This window comes from Haliotis rubra, unplaced genomic scaffold, assembly GCF_003918875.1.
Source record: "Haliotis rubra isolate DU_JTF1 unplaced genomic scaffold, ASM391887v1 Scf41, whole genome shotgun sequence".
Taxonomy (NCBI): domain Eukaryota; kingdom Metazoa; phylum Mollusca; class Gastropoda; order Lepetellida; family Haliotidae; genus Haliotis; species Haliotis rubra.
Window position 1 is genome coordinate 2,156,624 of NW_025767091.1, and position 22,273 is coordinate 2,178,896.

The 22,273-nt window shown below is 45.8% G+C and overlaps 1 protein-coding gene and 2 long non-coding RNA genes across 4 annotated transcripts; 1 reads left to right on the forward strand and 2 right to left on the reverse strand.

Annotated features, from left to right (window-relative positions):
• The first annotated feature begins 481 nt into the window (after positions 1–481).
• LOC124287982 (glutathione S-transferase P 1-like) lies at positions 482–21,108 on the forward strand. 2 transcript variants are annotated; one of them, XM_046724486.1, is made up of 5 exons: positions 482–593; positions 16,502–16,725; positions 17,042–17,176; positions 20,107–20,260; positions 20,432–21,108. In XM_046724486.1, exons 2-5 carry the CDS (start codon positions 16,527–16,529, stop codon positions 20,640–20,642), a joined length of 699 nt encoding a protein of 232 aa, XP_046580442.1. In that variant the 5' UTR covers positions 482–593; positions 16,502–16,526; the 3' UTR covers positions 20,643–21,108. The 2 variants fall into 2 exon arrangements, with proteins under 2 accessions (XP_046580442.1, XP_046580443.1); XM_046724487.1 differs by lacking the exon at positions 482–593 and adding an exon at positions 915–1,033.
• LOC124287984 lies at positions 3,174–3,475 on the reverse strand. Its single transcript, XR_006901352.1, has 3 exons — positions 3,441–3,475; positions 3,272–3,282; positions 3,174–3,226 (listed from the first exon to the last, which is right to left on the reverse strand). It is a non-coding gene; the product is annotated as an uncharacterized LOC124287984 (long non-coding RNA).
• Positions 5,446–12,974, reverse strand: LOC124287985. Its single transcript, XR_006901353.1, has 3 exons — positions 12,741–12,974; positions 10,246–10,256; positions 5,446–5,473 (listed from the first exon to the last, which is right to left on the reverse strand). It is a non-coding gene; the product is annotated as an uncharacterized LOC124287985 (long non-coding RNA).
• Positions 21,109–22,273: the final 1,165 nt, after the last annotated feature.

Here is a 22,273-nt window from a genome sequence, read left to right on the forward strand (position 1 = left end):
AAACTTTGTGACAGTAACATCTGAATAAATCTATTTTGATGTTCTCTGCCACATTCGGTCAGGCTCGCTGACTTGGTAGACACATGTCATCGGTTCCCAATTGTGTAGGACGATGCTCATGCTGTTGATCACTGGATTGCCTGGTCCAGACTCCATTATTTACAGACCGCTGCCATATAGCTGGAATATTGCTGAGTGCGGCAGAAAACTAAGCCCACTCACTCATCTCAGATGTTTTTGATATCGTCCTGTATGGATATTGACTGGGATATTACGCGTCTAACATTAAATTGTGTGTATTTGCAGTAATAACGTGCTTATTTTTGTGTCTTCATTTGCTGTGTCAAGAATATACGCGCGAGGCCGAATTTTAAAGGGTCACTGATCAGACTGTTCCATACGTTACACATACTCGGCTACAGGACAGGACATGTTATCTCAAAGTGCTACGCTTATGATTATTTTCATAAACATATACATTGTACCGCTCAACCGTAATGACACTGCGTATTTCAAACGTGTCACGTGATAAATGCAGACCTGTCACGGGACATATATTCTATTTCTCGAAGCACCGATAAAGCCAGGGGAAGGTATGTAATTTATAGTATCTTAACCTGAGCACTAGCACTAGGATTTGCCTTCGTTGGATGATTATATATTTAGCTGTTCAATACAGCATCAGGCAGTCCTGATAGTAAGCAGTGGTTTGGAATTAGCTGACTTGAATATGTAGGTCAGGATTGTATATGTTTATGCACTGTATATCACAGGAATTAGACACAGGTAAAAAGTCTTTTATGTCATTAAAGACGCCCCAGTATGCACAGACCTGCATTAACAGTACATATCGTGAAGATTTTCGGAGTATAATCCAGCACCGGGTTGTAAACGCGGAAGTATTAAAGGGACACAACTCTGGGTGTTTTACACCGCAGGCGAAATACGCATCATGTCGGAAAGCGCACGTAAGATTTCCAAATGATCATTGGTGTTTGACGCAACTTGTAGAATGACAGCGAAGGCTGCACTTGTAAGTTCACATCAACGTTGTTGCTCTCTCAGCCAACATTTTGAGTAAGATGTCTGTCGGTGTTTGTTGTTTATTTAAATTTACCCTTAGAGAAACAATCTGCTCACAAGCATAATCTGTTTCACAATAATATTACATGGTGTCGTCGTATTCGATTAGCTTTGAGGTCTGTGTAACCAGGTCATTGTTAACAAAGCAACAATGCACAGTCTTTTTTCAAATACTTGAATACCTGCCTACCAGGCCTGAGTCAAGGCGTTGTGCTGCGTGTATATATTGTACACATTGAACACTGTGTATATGTGCAGAACGACAGAACGAGAAGATGTCATGAGACATGTTAACGAGTTCGACCTGAGTATCACTCTGCCGATGGGAAGTTCCAGACATGTATAACCTGAGCATAGGCGGATCCAGAGAGGGGGTGCAAGGGTGCGCACCCCCCCTTTTGTCCAGAAAGTTTGTTATATGACCATTGAAACTCGGGTGGAAATGAAATGTGCAACCCCCCTTTTCTCAGTAGTGTGCACCCCCCTTTCTCAAAAAGCTGTATCCGCCCCTGCTGAGATCGCATTTCTCCGCATCGATCAAGTGCCAGGTTCTGATCACGAAAGAACAGAATAATATTTGACACAAAGCAACTTCAAAATGATGGATTTTGTTAAAAAGGAACACCCATGACATAAGGAGTAAGGAATCCTTGTCTCGGAGGCAAGTGCGAATTTTGAGCGTGTTACAGTGTCTACGTGTTCGTAATTAAAAGCTACTACTAGACAAACTAAGTGAACAAAAATGTTAGGACAGGTGAAAACCTTGTTTTGTTGTAGTAAAGACACAGTTTCGTTCCGTATGAAAAGTTCGAATGATTAAATGAATAAAATGGGATTTTAATTTAGTCTACCACTACCAGTCAGTACGCACGCACGCAGGTACGCACACATACAAAACCATCCCCAAGGCACACACACTCACCATCCTCAATACACACACACACACCATCCCGAAAACACACACACACACCATCCTCAAGACACACCTAACACACACACCATCCCTAAGACACATAAGACACACCATTCTCAAGACACACACCATGCTCAAGACACCTAAGACACACACCATCCTCAAGACACACCTAGACACACACCATCCTCAAGGCACACCTAAGACACACACCATCCCTAAGACACACACCATCCTCAAGACGAACCTTAGACACACACCATCCCTAAGACACACACCATCCTCAAGACACACCTTAGACACACACCATCACTAAGACACACACCAACCTCAAGGCACACCTAAGACACACACATACCTAAGACACACACCATCCTCAAGACACACACCATCCCTAAGACACACACCATCCTCAAGGCACACCTAAGACACACGCCATCCCTAAGACACACCTAAGACACACACCATCCCTAAGACACATACCATCCTCAACACACACCTTAGACACACACCATCCCTAAGACACACACCATCCTCAAAACACACCTAAGACACACACCATCCCTAAGACACACACCATCCTCAAGACACACCTAAGACACACACCATCCTCAAGACACACCTAAGACACACACCATCCCTAAGACACAAACCATCCTCAAGGCACACCTAAGACACACCATCCCTAAGACACACACTATCCTCAAGACACACCTAAAACACACACCATCCCTAAGACACACACCATCCTCAAGACACACCTAAGACACACACCATCCCTAAGACACACATCATCCTCTAGACACACCTAAGACACACACCATCCCCAAGATACACCTAACACACACACCATCCTCAAGGCACACCTAAGACACACACCATCCCCAAGACACACACCATCCTCAAGACACACCTAAGACACACACCATCCCTAAGACACACATCATCCTCAAGACACCTAGACACACACCATCCTCAAGACACACCTAAAACACACACCATCCTCAAGACACACCTAAGACACACACCATCCCTAAGACACACCATCCTCAAGACACCTAAGACACACACCATCCTCAAGACACACCTAAGACACACACCATCCCTAAGACACACACCATCCTCAAGATACACCTAAGACACACACCATCCTCAAGGCACACCTAAGACACACCTAAGACACACCATCCTCAAGACACACCTAAGACACACACCATCCTCAAGACACACCTAAAGACACACACCACCATCCTCAAGGCACACATCCCCTAAGACACACACCATCCCTAAGACACACACCATCCTCAAGACAGAACCTTAGACATTTTGACACACCCATCCCTCAAGACACACACCATCCTCAAGACACACCTTAGACACACACCATCACTAAGACACACACCAACCTCAAGGCACACCTAAGACACACATCCCTAAAATACACCTAAGACACACACCATCCTCAAGACACACACCATCCCTAAGACAAAGGTCTAAAACACACACCATCCTCAAGGCACACCTAAGACACCACATGCCATCCTCAAGACACACCTAAGACACACCATCCCTAAGACACACACCATCCCTAAGACACATACCATCCTCAACACACACTCCTAAGACACACACCATCCCTAAGACACACACCATCCTCAAGACACACCTAAGACACACACCATCCCTAAGACACACACCATCCTCAAGACACACCTAAGACACACACCATCCTTAAGACACACCTAAGACACACACATCCTAAGACACACACCATCCTCAAGACACACCTAAGACACACACCATCCCTAAGACACACACCATCCTCAAGACACACCTAAGACACACACCATCCCTAAGACACACACCATCCTCAAGACACACCTAAGACACACACCATCCCTAAGACACACATCATCCTCTAGACACACCTAAGACACACACCATCCCTAAGACACACACTTTATCACACACACACATCCTCAAGACACACATCCTAAGACACACACCATCCTCAAGACACACACCATCCTCAAGACACACCTAAGACACACACCATCCCCAAGACACACATCATCCTCAAGACACCTAGACACACACCATCCTCAAGACACACTCAAGACACACACACCATCCTCAAGACACACCCTAAGAGACACACACCATCCCTAAGACACACACCATCCCAAGACACACCTAAGACACACACCATCCTCAAGACACACCTAAGACACACACCATCCCTAAGACACACACCATCCTCAAGATACACCTAAGACACACACCATCCTCAAGGCACACCTAAGACACACCTAAGACACACCATCCTCAAGACACACCTAAGACACACACCATCCTCAAGATACACCTAAGACACACACCATCCCTAAGACACACACCATCCTCAAGGCACACCTAAGACACACACCATCCCTAAGACACACACCATCCCTAAGACACACACCATCCCTAAGACACACACCATCCTCAAGACACACCATCCTCAAGACACACCTAGACCCACACCATCGCTAAGACACAAACCTAAGACACACACCATCCTCAAGACACACCTAAGACACACACCATCCTAAAGACACACCTTTAGACTTTTCCAAGTGATCATATGCCCTACATTTTGAAACAACAGTCATCATATCAAACTGGAAGGTGGTGTTGCCTTGACCTCTAAATGATAGATCGGAGCCAGAATGTTTTTTCTTATCATGAAAGATAAACATAAATCTGAGTTAAGCAAATACATCAGAGTGATTGCGTTCAGTTTTACTCTGCTTTAAGCAATATCGCAGCAATATCACGGCAGGGGACACCAGAAATGGGCTTCACACATTTACTCATGTGGCAGAGGCCCAGATAAGCTGCGTATCCGGGCAAAATACGCATATCAAAATTTCCAATTACGCATTGAAAAATAATTGTTGCGTACCAATTACGCATTTAAAATGTTAGATACGCAAAAGGTTTAAAACAAATACGTTTATAAAAATCGCTTGCGTAATGAAAAAGACATCGATTCCTATCAAGTTGTACTGTTAGTATAGGACAAGTGCTGTACTGTCCATTTAGGATGATTGATCCTCAAGACACACCTAAGACACACACCATCCTCAAGACACACAGCATCCCTGTGACACACCTAAGGCACACACCATCCTCAAGACACACACCATCCCTAAGACACACCTAAGACACACACCATCCTCAAAACACACCTAAGATTCACACCATCCTCAAGGCACACCTAAGACACACACCATCCCTAAGACACACACCATCCTCAAGACACACCTTAGACACACACCATCCTCAAGACACACACCATCCTCAAGACACACCTAAGACACACACCATCCCTAAAGACACACACCATCCTCAAGACACACCTTAGACACACACCATCCCTAAGACACACACCATCCTCAAGACACACTTAAGACACACACCATCCCTAAGACACACCTAAGACACACACCATCCTCAAGACACACCTAAGACACACATCATCCTCAAGACACACCTTAGACACACACCATTCCTAAGACACACACCATCCTTAACAAACACCTAAGACACACACCATCCCTAAGACAGACACCATCCTCAAGACACACCTAAGACACACCTAAGACACACCATCCTCAAGACACACCTAAGACACACACCATCCCTAAGACACACACCATCCTCAAGACACACCTTAGACACACACCATCCCTAAGACACACACCATCCTCAAGACACACCTAAGACACACACCATCCCTAAGACACACACCATCCTCAAGACACACCTAAGACACACACCATCCTCAAGACACACCTTAGACACACACCATCCTCAAGACACCTAAGACACACATCATCCTCAAGACACACCTAAGACACACACCATCCCTAAGACAGACACCATCCACAAGACACCCAAGAAACACACCATCCTCAAGACACCTAAGACACACACCATCCTCACCAAACACACACCATCCTCAAGACACACCTAAGACACACACCATCCTCAAGACACACCTAGACACACACCATCCCTAAGACACACCTAAGACACACCACCATCCTAAACACACACACCATCCTCAAGACACACTTCTAGGACACACACCATCCCTAAAAGACACACCACCATCCTCAAGACACACCTAAGACACACACCATACCTAAGACACACCTAAGACACACACTATCCTAAAACACCTAACACCTAAGACACACCTAGACACACACCATCCTCAAGACACTTTAAGACACACACAACTCAAGACACACACCATCCCTAAGACACACACCATCCTCAAGACACACCTACGACACACACCATCCTCAAGACACACCTAAGACACACCTAAGACACACCATCCTCAAGACACACCTAAGACACACACCATCCCTAAGACACACACCATCCTCAAGGCACACCTAAGACACACACCATCCTCAAGACACACACCATCCTCAAGACACACACCATCCTCAAGACACACCTAAGACACACACCATCCTCAAGACACCTAAGACACACATCATCCTCAAGACACACCTAAGACACACACCATCCCTAAGACACACACCATCCTCAAGACACCTAAGACACACACCATCCTCAAGACACACCTAAAACACACACCATCCTCAAGACACACTCTAGACACACACCATCCTCAAGACACACCTAAGACACACACCATCCCTAAGACTCACACCATCCTCAAGACACACCTAAAACACACACCATCCTCAAGACACACACCATCCTCAAGACACACCTTAGACACACACCATCCTCAAGACACCTAAGACACACATCATCCTCAAGACACACCTTAGACACCCACCATCCCTAAGACACACACCATCCTTAACACACACCTAAGACACACACCATCCCTAAGACAGACACCATCCTCAAGACACCCAAGACACACACCATCCTCAAGACACCCTAAAACACACACCATCCTCAAAACAAACACCATCCTCAAGACACACCTAAGACACACACCATCCCCAAGACACACCTAGACACACACCATCCCTAAGACACACCTAAGACACACACCATCCCTAACACACACACCATCCTCAAGACACTCCTAAGACACACACCATCCCTAAAAGACACACCATCCCCAAGACATACCTAAGACACACACCATCCCTAAAACACCTAAGACACACCTAAGACACACCTAGACATACACCATCCTCAAGACACTTAAGACACACACAATCCTCAAGACACACACCATCCCTAAGACACACACCATCCTCAAGACACACCTAAGACACACACCATCCTCAAGACACACCTAAGACACACCTAAGACACACCATCCTCAAGACACACCTAAGACACACACCATCCCTAAGACACACACCATCCTCAATACACACCTAAGACACACACCATCCCTAAGACACACACCATCCTCAAGACACCTAAGACACACACCATCCTCAAGACACACCTAAAACACACACCATCCTCAAGACACACCTAGACACACACCATCCTCAAAACACACCTAAGACTAACACCATCCCTAAGACTAACACCATCCTCAAGACACACCTAAAACACACACCATCCTCAAGACACACACCATCCTCAAGACACACCTAAGACACACACCATCCTCAAGACACACCTTATCCTCAAGACACACCTAAGACATACATCCCCTCAAGACACACACGATCCTCATGACACACCTAGACACACACCATCCCTAGGACACACACCATCCTCAAGACACACACCATGCTCAAGACACACCTAGACACACACCATTCCTAAGACACACCTAAGACACACACCATTCCTAACACACACACCATCCTCAAGACACTTCTAAGACACACACCATCCCTAAAAGACACACCATCCTCAAGACACACCTAAGACACACACCATACCTAAGACAAACCTAAGACACACACCATCCCTAAAACAACTAAGACACACCTAAGACACACCTAGACACACACCATCCTTAAGACACCTAAGACACACACAATCCTCAAGACACACACCATCCCTAAGACACACATCATCCTCAAGACACATCTAAGACACACACCATCCTCAAGACACACACCATCCTCAAGACACACCTAAGACACACACCATCCTCAAGACACCTAAGACACACATCATCCTCAAGACACACCTAAGACACACACCATCCCTAAGACACACACCATCCTCAAGACACCTAAGACACACACCATCCTCAAGACACACCTAAGACACACACACCACACTCCAAGACACACACACTCTCCCAAGACACACACCATCCTCAAGACACACCTAGACACACACCATCCTCAAGACACACACACCATCCCTAAGACTCACACCATCCTCAAGACACACCTAAAACACACACCATCCTCAAGACACACCTTAGACACACACCATCCTCAAGACACCTAAGACACACATCATCCTCAAGACACACCTTAGACACCCACCATCCCTAAGACACACACCATCCTTAACACACACCTAAGACACACACCATCCCTAAGACAGACACCATCCTCAAGACACCCAAGACACACACCATCCTCAAGACACCTAAGACACACACCATCCTCAAAACAAACACCATCCTCAAGACACACCTAAGACACACACCATCCCAAGACACACCTAGACACACACCATCCCTAAGACACACCTAAGACACACACCATCCCTAACACACACACCATCCTCAAGACACTCCTAAGACACACACCATCCCTAAAAGACACACACAATCCCTCAAGACATACCTAAGACACACACCATCCCTAAAACACCTAAGACACACCTAAGACACACATCTAGACACACACCATCCTCAAGACACTTAAGACACACACAACTCTAAGACACACACCATCCCTAAGACACACACCATCCTCAAGACACACTTCTAATGACACACACCATCCTCAAGACACACCTAAGACACACACATCCCTAAGACACACACCATCCTCAAGACACACCTAAGACACACACCATCCCTAAGACACACACACCATCCTCAATACACACCTAAGACACACACCATCCCTAAGACTACACACCATCCTCAAGACACACACCTAAAACACACACCATCCTCAAGACACACACCATCCTCAAGACACACCTAAGACACACACCATCCTCAAGACACACCTTATCCTCAAGACACACCTAAGACATACATCCCCTCAAGACACACACGATCCTCATGACACACCTAGACACACACCATCCCTAAGACACACACCATCCTCAAGACACACACCATGCTCAAGACACACCTAGACACACACCATTCCTAAGACACACCTAAGACACACACCATTCCTAACACACACACCATCCTCAAGACACTTCTAAGACACACACCATCCCTAAAAGACACACCATCCTCAAGACACACCTAAGACACACACCATACCTAAGACAAACCTAAGACACACACCATCCCTAAAACAACTAAGACACACCTAAGACACACCTAGACACACACCATCCTTAAGACACCTAAGACACACACAATCCTCAAGACACACACCATCCCTAAGACACACATCATCCTCAAGACACATCTAAGACACACACCATCCTCAAGACACACACCATCCTCAAGACACACCTAAGACACACACCATCCTCAAGACACCTAAGACACACATCATCCTCAATACACACCTAAGACACACACCATCCCTAAGACACACACCATCCTCAAGACACCTAAGACACACACCATCCTCAAGACACACCTAAAACACACACCATCCTCAAGACACACCTAGACACACACCATCCTCAAGACACACCTAAGACACACACCATCCCTAAGACTCACACCATCCTCAAGACACACCTAAAACACACACCATCCTCAAGACACACACCATCCTCAAGACACACCTAAGACACACACCATCCTCAAGACACACACCATCCTCAAGACACACCTAAGACATACATCCCTCAAGACACACACGATCCTCATGACACACCTAGACACACACCATCCCTAAGACACACACCATCCTCAAGACACACACCATGCTCAAGACACACCTAGACACACACTATTCCTAAGACACACCTAAGACACACACCATTCCTAACACACACACCATCCTCAAGACACTTCTAAGACACACACCATCCCTAAAAGACACACCATCCTCAAGACACACCTAAGACACACACCATACCTAAGACAAACCTAAGACACACACCATCCCTAAAACAACTAAGACACACCTAAGACACACCTAGACACACACCATCCTTAAGACACCTAAGACACACACAATCCTCAAGACACACACCATCCCTAAGACACACATCATCCTCAAGACACATCTAAGACACACACCATCCTCAAGACACACACCATCCTCAAGACACACCTAAGACACACACCATCCTCAAGACACACCTAAGACACACATCATCCTCAAGACACACCTAAGACACACACCATCCCTAAGACACACACCATCCTCAAGACACCTAAGACACACACCATCCTCAAGACACACCTAAAACACACACCATCCTCAAGACACCTCAAGACACACCATCCTCAAGACACACCTAAGACACACACACCATCCCTAAGACACACACCATCCTTAGACAACACACACCTAAAGACACACACCATCCCTAAGACACACACCACACACAATCCTCAAGACACACACCTAAGACACACACCACCTTTTAGACTTTTCCCAAGATCATATACACACCATCCCTCAAGACACCTAAGACACACACCATCCTAAACAAAACACACATCCCAAGACACACCTAAGACACATTTACCATCCTCAAGACACACCTCAAGACACACACCATCCCTAAGACACACCTAAGACACACACCATCCTCAAGACACACACACACCATCCCAAGACACACCTTCTAAGACACACACCATCCATAAAAAGACACACCTAAGACACACCATCCTCAAGACACACCTAAGACACACACCATCCCTCAAGACACACCTAAGACACCTAACACAATTCCTAAGACACACACCATCCTCAAGACACTTCTAAGACACACACACACACCACCACCAAGACACACACCATCCCTAAGACACACACACACATCCTCAAGACACACCATCCTCTAAGACACACACCATCCTCAAGACACACACCATCCAAGACACACACCATCAAGACACACCTAGGCACACACACCATCCCTAAGACACACACCATCCTTAGCCACACACCTAAGACACACACCATCCCTAAGACACACACCATCCTCAAGACACACCTAAGACACACACCATCCCTAAGACACACACCATCCCTCAAGACACACCTAAGACACACACACCATCCCTCAAGACACACACCATCCTCAAGACACACCTAAGACACACACCATCCTCAAGACACACATCCTAAGACACACACACCATCCTCAAGACACACCTAAGACACACACCATCCTCAAGACACACATAAGACAGACATCCTCAAGACACATCCCTAAGACACACACACATCCATAAGACACACCTAGACACACACCATCCTCAAGACACACCTAAGACACACACACCATCCCTAAGACACACACCATCCCTCAAGACACACACACACACCATTCTAAGACACACACCATCCTCAAGACACACACACCATCCTAAGACACACACCACCTAAGACACTCTCAAGACACACACCATCAAGACACACACCATCCTCACCTAAGACACACCATCCTCAAGACACACACCATCCTAGACACACACCATCCTCAAGACACACCTAAGACACACACCATCCTCAAGACACACACCATCTCAAGACACACCTAAGACACACACCATCCCTAAGACACACATCTCCAAGACAATCACAGACACACCTAATCAACAAGACACACCTAAGACACACACCATCCTCAAGACACACCTAGACACACACCATCCTCAAGAGACACACCTAAGACACACACCATCCCTAAGACACACCATCCTCAAGACACACCTAAGACACACACCATCCCTCAAGACACACACCATCCTCAAGACACACCTAAGACACACACCATCCTCAAGACACACCTAAGACACACATCCCTAAGACACACCTAAGACACACACATCCTCAAGACACACACCATCCCTCAGACACACACCTAAGACACACACCATCCCTCAAGACACAAGACACACACCATTCCTCAAGACACACCTAAGACACACACCACTCAAGACACCATCCCTCAAGACACACACACACCTCCCTTTAGACACCATCCTCAAGACACATTCTAAAACACACACCATCCTAAAGAAGACACCTAAGACACACACCATCAACTCAAGACACTTAAGACACAGACATCACTCAAGACACATCCCTAAGACACACCTAAGACACACACCATCCTCAAGACAACACACATCATCCTCAAGACACACCTAAGACACACACCATCCTCAAGACACACACCATCCTCAAGACACACCTAAGACACACACCATCCTCAAGACACCTAAGACACACACCATCCTCAAGACACACCTAGACACACACCATCCCTTTAAGACACACACCATCCTCAAGACACACCTAAGACACACACCATGCTCAAGACACACCTAGACACACACACCATCCTAAGACACACTCTAAGACACACACACCATTCCTAAGACACACACATCATCCTCAAGACACTTCTAAGACACCATCACCATCCCTAAAAGACACACCATCCTCAAGACACACCTAAGACACACACCATACCTAAGACACACCTAAGACACACACACCATCCCTAAAACACCTAAGACACACCTATCCTAAGACACACCTAGACACACACCATTAAGACACACCTCAAGGACACCTAAGACACTAAGACTCAAGACACACTCAAGACACACACCATCCCTAAGACACACATCATCAGACACATCTAAGACACACACCATCCTCAAGACACACACCATCCCTCAAGACACCTCAAGACACACACCATCCTCAAGACACACCTAAGACACACACATCCCATCTCACACCACACCTCAAGACACACACTATCCCTAAGACACACATCATCCTCAAGACACACTCTAAAACACACACACCATCCCTAAGACACACACACACCATCCCTCAAGACACACCTAAGACACACACCATCCTCAAGACACCTAAGACACACACCATCCTCAAGACACACACCATCCTCACAGACACCATCCAAGAACACACACACATCCTCAAGACACACACCATCCTCAAGACACACCTAAGACACACACACCATCCCTAAGACACACACCATCCTCAAGACACCTAAGACACACACCATCCTCAAGACACACCTTAAGACACACACCATCCTCAAGACACACCTAAGACACACACCATCCTAAGACACACACCATCCCTAAGACACACACACCATCCTCAAGACACACCTAAGACACACACCATCCCTAAGACACACACCATCCTCAAGACACACCTAAGACACACACCATCCTCAAGACACACACACATCCTCAAGACACCTAACCTAAGACACACACCACCTCAAGACACACACCATCTCTAAGACACACACCATCCTCAAGACACACCTAGGACACACACCATCCTCAAGACACACCTAAGACACACACCATCCCTAAGACTCACACCATCCTCAAGACACACCTAAAACACACACCATCCTCATGACACCTAAGACACACACCATCCTCAAGACACACCTAAGACACACACCATCCCTAAGACACACACCATTTTGAAGACACCTAAGACACACACCATCCTCAAGACACCTATGACACACACCATTCTGAAGACACCTAAGACACACACCATCCTCAAGACACCAAAGACACACACCATCCTCAAGACACCTAAGACACACACCATCCTCAAAACACACACCATCCTCAAGACACACCTAAGACACACACCATCCTCAAGACACACCTAGACACACACCATCCCTAAGACACACCTAAGACACACACCATTCCTAACACACACACCATCCTCAAGGCACTCCTATGACACCCACCATCCCTAAAAGACACACCATCCTCAAGACACACCTAAGACACACACCATACCTAAGACACACCTAAGACACACACCATCCCTAAAACACCTAAGACACACCTAAGACACACCTAGACACACACCATCCTCAGGACACCTAAGACACACAGAATCCTCAAGACACACACCATCCCTAAGACACACATCATCCTCAAGACATATCTAAGACACACACCATCCTCAAGACACACACCATCCTCAAGACACCTAAGACACACATCATCCTCAAGACACACCTAAGACACACACCATCCCTAAGACTCACACCATCCTCAAGACACCTAAGACACACATCATCCTCAAGACACACCTAAAACACACACCATCCTCAAGACACACCTAGACACACACCATCCTCAAGACACACCTAAGACACACACCATCCTCAAGACACACCTAAACACACACCATCCTCAAGACACACACCATCCTCAAGACACACCTAAGACACACACCATCCCCAAGACACACACCAACCTCAAGACACACCTAAGACATACCCACCCTCAAGACACACACGATCCTCATGACACACACTCAAGATCCACACACCACCCCTAAGTCACACACCATCCTCAAGACACACCTAAGACACACACCATCCTCAAGACACACCTAAGACACACACCATCCCTAAGACTCACACCAACCTCAAGACACACCTAGGACACACACCATCCTCAAGACACACCTAAGACACACACCATCCCTAAGACTCACACCATCCTCAAGACACACCTAAAACACACACCATCCTCAAGACACACACCATCTTCAAGACACACCTAAGACACACACCATCCTCAAGACACACCTAAGACACACACCCTCCTCAAGACCCACACGATCCTCATGACACACCTAGACGCACACCATCCCTAAGACACACACCATCCTCAAGACACACCTAAGACACACACCATCCTCAAGACACACCTAAGACACACACCATCCCTAAGACACACACCATTCTGAAGACACCTAAGACACACACCATCCTCATGACACCTATGACACACACCATTCTGAAGACACCTAAGACACACATCATCCTCAAGACACACTTAAGACACACACCATCCCTAAGACACACACCATCCTCAAGACACCCAGGACACACACCATCCTCAAGACACCTAAGACACACACCATCCTCAAAACACACACCATCCTCAAGACACACCTAAGACACACACCATCCTCAAGACACACCTAGACACACACCATCCCTAAGACACACCTAAGACACACACCATCCTCAAGACACTCCTAAGACACACACCATCCCTAAAAGACACACCATCCACAAGACACACCTAAGACACACACCATACCTAAGACACACCTAAGACACACACCATCCCTAAAACACCTAAGACACACCTAAGACACACCTAGACACACACCATCCTCAAGACACCTAAGACACACACAATCCTCAAGACACACACCATCCCTAAGACACACATCATCCTCAAGACACACTTAAGACACACATCATCCTCAAGACACACCTAAAATAGAAACCATCCCTAAGACACACACCATCCTCAAGACACCTAAGACATACATCATCCTCAAGACACACCTAAAAGACACGCCATCCCTCAGACACACACCATTCTGAAGACATCTAAGACACACACCATCCTCAAGACACCTAAGACACACATTATCCTCAAGACACACTTAAGACACACACCATCCCTATGACACACCATTCTGAAGACACCTAAGACACACACCATCCTCAAGACACCTATGAGACACACCATTCTGAGGACACCTAAGACACACACCATCCTCAAGACACACCTAAGACACCATACATCCTGAAGACACCTAAGACACACACCATCCTCAAGACACACCTAAGACACACCATCCCTAAGACACACACACTCCATCCCAAAGACACCCACCATCCTGAAGGCACACACTCTTACCATCCTCAAGACCCACACACACACACCCACCTTCCTCTAGGCACACACACTCACCATCCCTCAAACACACACACACACACACACACACTCCCTAAGACACATACACACACCTTCCTCAAGGCACACACACTCACCATCCCTAGGACACATCCACACTCACCATCCATTAGACACACACACACCATCCTCAAGACACACACACTCTATCCCAAAGACACACATGCCATCCCCAAGACACACACACACACACACACACACACACACACACACACACACACACACACACACACACACACACACACACACACACACACACACACACACACACACACACACACACACACACACACACCATCCCCACGTTCCTCGGATGTGATCAGTGTCTAGTGAACATCCAGGTACAAGCACAGAAAGCCGGTGAAGATGTCGGGCGATGGTTACGAGTTGTACTACTGGCCAGGAAGTTTTGTGGGACCGGGACGGGCAGAGTTTGTCCGCCTCCTCTTCATCGAAGCTGGTGTCCCGTTCAAGCATATATCTGAAGGCATAATGGAGATGTTTAAGCAGGCAGACCAAAAGTGGACAGGATACCCAACTCTTGCTGTCCCGTTGTTAAAGAAAGGTATCTTTACTTGCTTCTACTAAAATAGTATCTTGTAAATTATGTTATCTCAAAGTAACCCCATTATCGATATAACCTATTTCAAAGAGAGCTCTCAAAGTATAAAAGCCCTATGTCGATGTAACCCCTCTCTCAAAGCAATCCCTATTTCGATGTTACCCCCATCCCAATGGAAGTCTTATCTTGTAACCCCTATCTCGATGTAACCCCGATCTCAAAGTAAGCCCTGTCTCGATTGTATTCCTTGTACCTACACAATCCACCATGACTCTACCTGTACATTGAGCGTACCTGTATATTTCATCTAATGTTTCAGGCAGCTTCGAGCTTTCCCAGACACCTGTAATATGCCGCTACCTGGGGAAGCAGTTCGGCCTGTACCCTGACAATGAGGAAGACCAGTGGCATGCCGAACAGATCAACGCCACCGTGCACGACTACATCGCCGAGGGTATTTCATCTTTGAATATTTATAACGTTTCTGAGTTCCCCAATTTAGTGCTATCCCGAACCCGATCCCTGTCTTGTAGTCAGGTGCGATGAATGACGAATGTCAATAATGGCCAGTATGGTATACGTAGGAATCGATGGGGATAGAGCAGACTACGGTTATGACGAACTGACGGATATTACGAACGGTTCTTTTTGCCCCGACACTTGCTGTATGTTTTAGCCGAAATGCGTTATAACTATGGTTATAGCGAACGAAAATAAGTTGTGTGATTGAGCGTGAGTGAGTGAGTATGGTTTCACGCCGCTTTTAGCAATATTACAGCAATATCACGGCGGGGGGCTACAGAAATGGTCTTCACACATTGTGTCCATGTGGGGAATCGAACCTGGGTCTTCGACGTGGCGAGCGAACATTTTGAACATAAGGGCCGAATTTGTATATAACACTGTCTGTCTGGAATGCGAAAAGCACTGCGCGGGGACGCCTTTCAGTAACGTATCAAATATTTTCGGATGAACGCTTCGCTTCTGTGACTGAAAACAACAAACATTACACGATCACAAGTAACTGGCATGCAGAGAGGTGTGCTGTCGCAACACCTGTACACAACCGGAACTTTAGTGGACTCGTGAAGAAACAAGTGTACACCGGAAAGTTAAAGGATAAGCCAAGACCTCGAAAACCGTGATCACCAAATCCGAATGCGTCTGGTAAGACGCAATCCCATGACCTATGCCGAAGGACTGCACCGGCAGTAGAAGGAGATTGGGCCTCTGGTCTGATGGTAAGTCGTTCATTCATCACAGAGAAGAACAGGTAGAGATGTCTGCCGTGGTGCAGGCTCCAAAACCCCGCAACTTGAGGCCATGGCGTAAGGTTCAATGGTCAGAAGAAAGTCGCTATCTTCAACACGTTACCGGAGGTTGTTGTCATGTATGAGGGCGTTTTAACTAGTCATATCACCAGGAGGTAATCCATACAGCTGGACCCTTTCTTCGTGACTAAGTGATGGTGTTGTGTTGCGATTCCAATGAATCCCATTTTAGCGCCTATATGACACGCCCTCGTCAACGTTATCAACAAGAAATACTGGTCACTGTCGTGGTGCTACATTTTGATTATCACCCCCTTGCCTACACTAGACCCCCACCATCCTCTTGCCGTCATCGCCCATTTGCATAACAGCGCCATCGAAAGAGTACCATGGCCATCAAGGATCCGCGATATGAACCCTGTCGGACATCTTTGAGACTTACCCGTGAAGGTCCGGGTTAGAGTATTGATCTTCAGTAACCCATGCTTATCGTAAGAGGCGACTAACGGGATCGGGTGGTCAGGCTCGCTGACTTGGTTGACACATGTTATCGTATCCCAATTGTGTAGAACGATGCTCATGCTGTTGATCACTGGATTGTCTGGTCCAGACTCGATTATTTGCAGACCGCCACCATATAGCTGGAGTATTGCTGAGTGCGGCTTAAAACTAAACTCACTCACTCACTGTTTGGGACTGTCTAGGACGCGAGGTTCAAGCTTGAGATCCTCCTGTTCAAACTCTGCAGAAATTTACACAGGGATGCCAGAGGATTCCAATGCAGAGAATTCTACACTACTAAAGTTTTGCTCAGCGATATCTTACTCTCCTCGAGATCGAATGTGTCAGGCGCTGTAATGCTTTCCTTGATGAGACCTAACTCCGCCAATGACTGCTAGAATCTGTACTTTACTGAGAAAGTGTGATCCTAAATACGGCATAGGTTACATGGGTCCCATCTCACATGGGTTAGTTCCTAGCTGTAAAATGTTAAATATTAGATTACACGTTCTCAGTAAAAAAACAGAGTCTACTACATGTTTGGTTGAGACTTATCCTGGATTCGAACCCACACTCTCAGACTGAGGCATCTAACCACCAGCTCATACAGTCAACGATCTAACCCACTCAGTGGTGCACTCCCTGACGTTGTGTACCTGTTTTCATACTTCGGAATTAGTAACTTTGTTGCTGATGTATAACTAGCTAGAACATGCCTGTAACCCATGAAGTTTGTTGCTGGAGTCGTGCACTTCCCGACTTTGTATTCTAGTAACTATATTTTCTTACTTTGAAAATTTGTAACTCTTTGTTGCCAATATGTAACCAGCCCTAACATGGAGTTGTGTACTCCCTGTCTTTGTATACCTATCTGAAATGAATAAAAATATTGGAAAAACAAACAAAAAACGATCTAACCCACTCAGCCACTGCGGCTTTCGAAAACATGACAAACTGGTAGTCCAGACCAAATACAAATATACCTGACAAGTGTAAACTGACACGCTCCTGCTGCCGAAAGTTCTGAATACACAATGCTTTCTACATAGGGGTCAAATGTAACATGTGACATGAGATTATACTTTCTAGAATCTGTACTTTACTGAAAAAATGTACAGTCAACGATAACGTTTGTTACGTTTGACCACATTCTGTAAGGCATCATATCTACAGACCTTTTCAAGTTTTCTAATTCTGGTCTTTCTGTAATAGTAACTACTATTACTACTACTACTACTACTATTACTACTACTACTACTGCTGCTGCTGCTGCTGCTGCTACAACTACTACTACTACTACTACTACTACTACTACTAACCCGTGAAGATCCGGGTTAGAATTGATCTCCAGCAACTCATGCTTGTCGTAAGAGGCGACTAACGGGATCGGGTCCCAATTGCGTAGATCGATGCTCATGCTGTTGATCACTGGATTGTCTGGGACAGACTCGATTATTTACAGACCACCGCCATATAGCTGGATGCGGCGTAAGACTAAACTCTCTCACAACTACTACAACTACTACTACTACTACTACTACTACTACTACTACTACTACTACTACTACTACTACAGCCACTACAACGTCTATAGAAATGTGACTGTTTGCAGGTCGCCTTTCCTTTCACGGCATCAATCCCGTCGGCTCCTACTTCGGACAGGAGAAGGAAACACAACCGTATATAGACCGATTCCTGGCAGAGAGACTCCCCAAGTATATGAAGCATTTTGAGAAGATTCTAGCAGCTAATGACGGCGGAAAGGGGTAAGATTTTACATCAATAATGCTGGTACTTGGATGAGACACACGGTCAGCAGCGAGTGTGTATACGACAGATGTATTCCCTGTGCCGCCGCCACATGTTTACTTCTTTTAAACAGCAAATACCAATAAATGAAATATATTTTAGACACCATTTTATTTTGTATGTTTCAGGTATGTTGTAGGGGGCAAGGTGACTTTTGCTGACCTTGGCCTTCTCCACGTGCTGAGGGCGACGGCTGCACAATTCCCTGAAGCCTGGGCCGCAGTGGATTATGCCCCTTTGGTGAAGGCCTTCAAAGATAGAATGGAAGCGAGGCCGAATCTAGCCGCATACTTCAAATCGGACAAGTGTATTCCATTTTCGGGCAATAGTATGATGTAGAGAAATTTATGTTGGCCCTATCACGGATGCTGTCAGTGCTTTTAGGAGTCCCGTGTTAGGTTTTATCCAGGTCAAACCAACCGAAGGGGTATGGTCCCGAACCTGATACTACTACAAGGAATATATCATATATACATATATATTTAGTCTGTTTGTGCAAACGAATTGAAACTGATTTCCGAAATTTTATAGAAAGGGGATGTTTGATTGAGCTGATGTATTCCCTCGCACAGAAATCCACGTGCAGCCTGTGCTCATCCTATTCTTTCTCCGTGATGCTATATCTGTTCTCAAGATCACGTGAACCAATCAAATGTCAATATTAAGACACCAATCAAATCTTTACATTCGCATCGGTGAGATAATGCCGTTTTTAGCAGCATAATAATATGAAATCCTGTTTTACAAAATATGTTATTTTTATGCTTTTGCTACTGCTGTTAATAAATTGTGCAAAAAAGTCAAATACTCTATGTTGTTACTGTAGCTAGTTGATATATTGTCTGGTGTCATAGCAACACAGAGTTAACGTCCAAGCCATAGATGTGGCCAGCCTTCATAAAACGTGTGCTATCTCAGCTGAGCGACGAGATACGGCCCCAGTGTGAAACCTCAGGAAGATACGTTACTGTTACGGTTTGAGGCAAACATGGGTTATGATATCCCGAAACAGTACATATATTTCAAAATTGTTACCAAGACATGTAACATCGCGTGCAGCTTCAGATGTTTTGGTAGGAGGCGACTAACGGGATCGGGTGGTCAGGCTCGATGACTTGGTTGACACATGTTATCGTATCCCAATTGTGTAGAACGATGCTCATGCTGTTGATCACTGGATTGTCTGGTCCAGACTCGATTATTTACAGACCTTCGCCATACAGCTGGAATAGGTCACGAGTTTAGTATAATTCGTATGTCTTACATGCAATAAATTGACAACATAGCGTATTTTTGTTGTGTTTTTGGTTTCAAACCGAAACCGGTTTCCTAAAGAGGTTGCTGAAGAGTTTTGTACTGTAGTACAATATTTGCATGACGTCACACTGTAATGACGTCACTGCCTTGGTAACCGACGTCACGATTCATGTCAGTTGTCATCGCCTCGTACAGCCTCCTACAGTAAATTACTCCGTCGCAACTCGTTTCTTGGTTTGCAGTTGCTTCATTCGGCTAACATCACTGGTGGAAACATTGCGTTTATGTTTTTCGACGGATATAATGTCTCAGTTCGACTCACAATTAAACAGCGACACGGCAACGTTCGCAATGTTTACATTCCCACAATGCATTTAAGTTGTAGAATGAATGAATTCACGTGCTTGTTATGAATGAAAAAAATACACTCTCCTACCCAGAGTTCCATGCGGCAAGCCAGCATAGTATCTCTGCCACAGGCCAGAAAAATGTGACGATTTGTCATATATTGCACCGTCCATTCAGTATAATTTACATATTTCTCAGCTCTTTTATTTTTGACGAGTCTACACATCTAATTAAACATCTTTGATAGAATGGTTTAGTTTCATTGAGAAAATATCCTAAAACATGTAACACTATTTTGATTTGCGTAGCGATCCTTTGTTTACATAGGTTGTACGGCTCCACGTGCTGTCGTCGAAGCCGACGGG

Coding starts and splice junctions, on each gene's coding strand:
- LOC124287982 (XM_046724486.1), top strand. CDS start 16,527: ATGTCGGGCGATGGTTACGAGTTGTACTACTGGCCAGGAAGTTTTGTG. Junction 17,177..20,106: donor GCACGACTACATCGCCGAGG/GTATTTCATCTT, acceptor GACTGTTTGCAG/GTCGCCTTTCCTTTCACGGC. Junction 20,261..20,431: donor GCTAATGACGGCGGAAAGGG/GTAAGATTTTAC, acceptor TGTATGTTTCAG/GTATGTTGTAGGGGGCAAGG.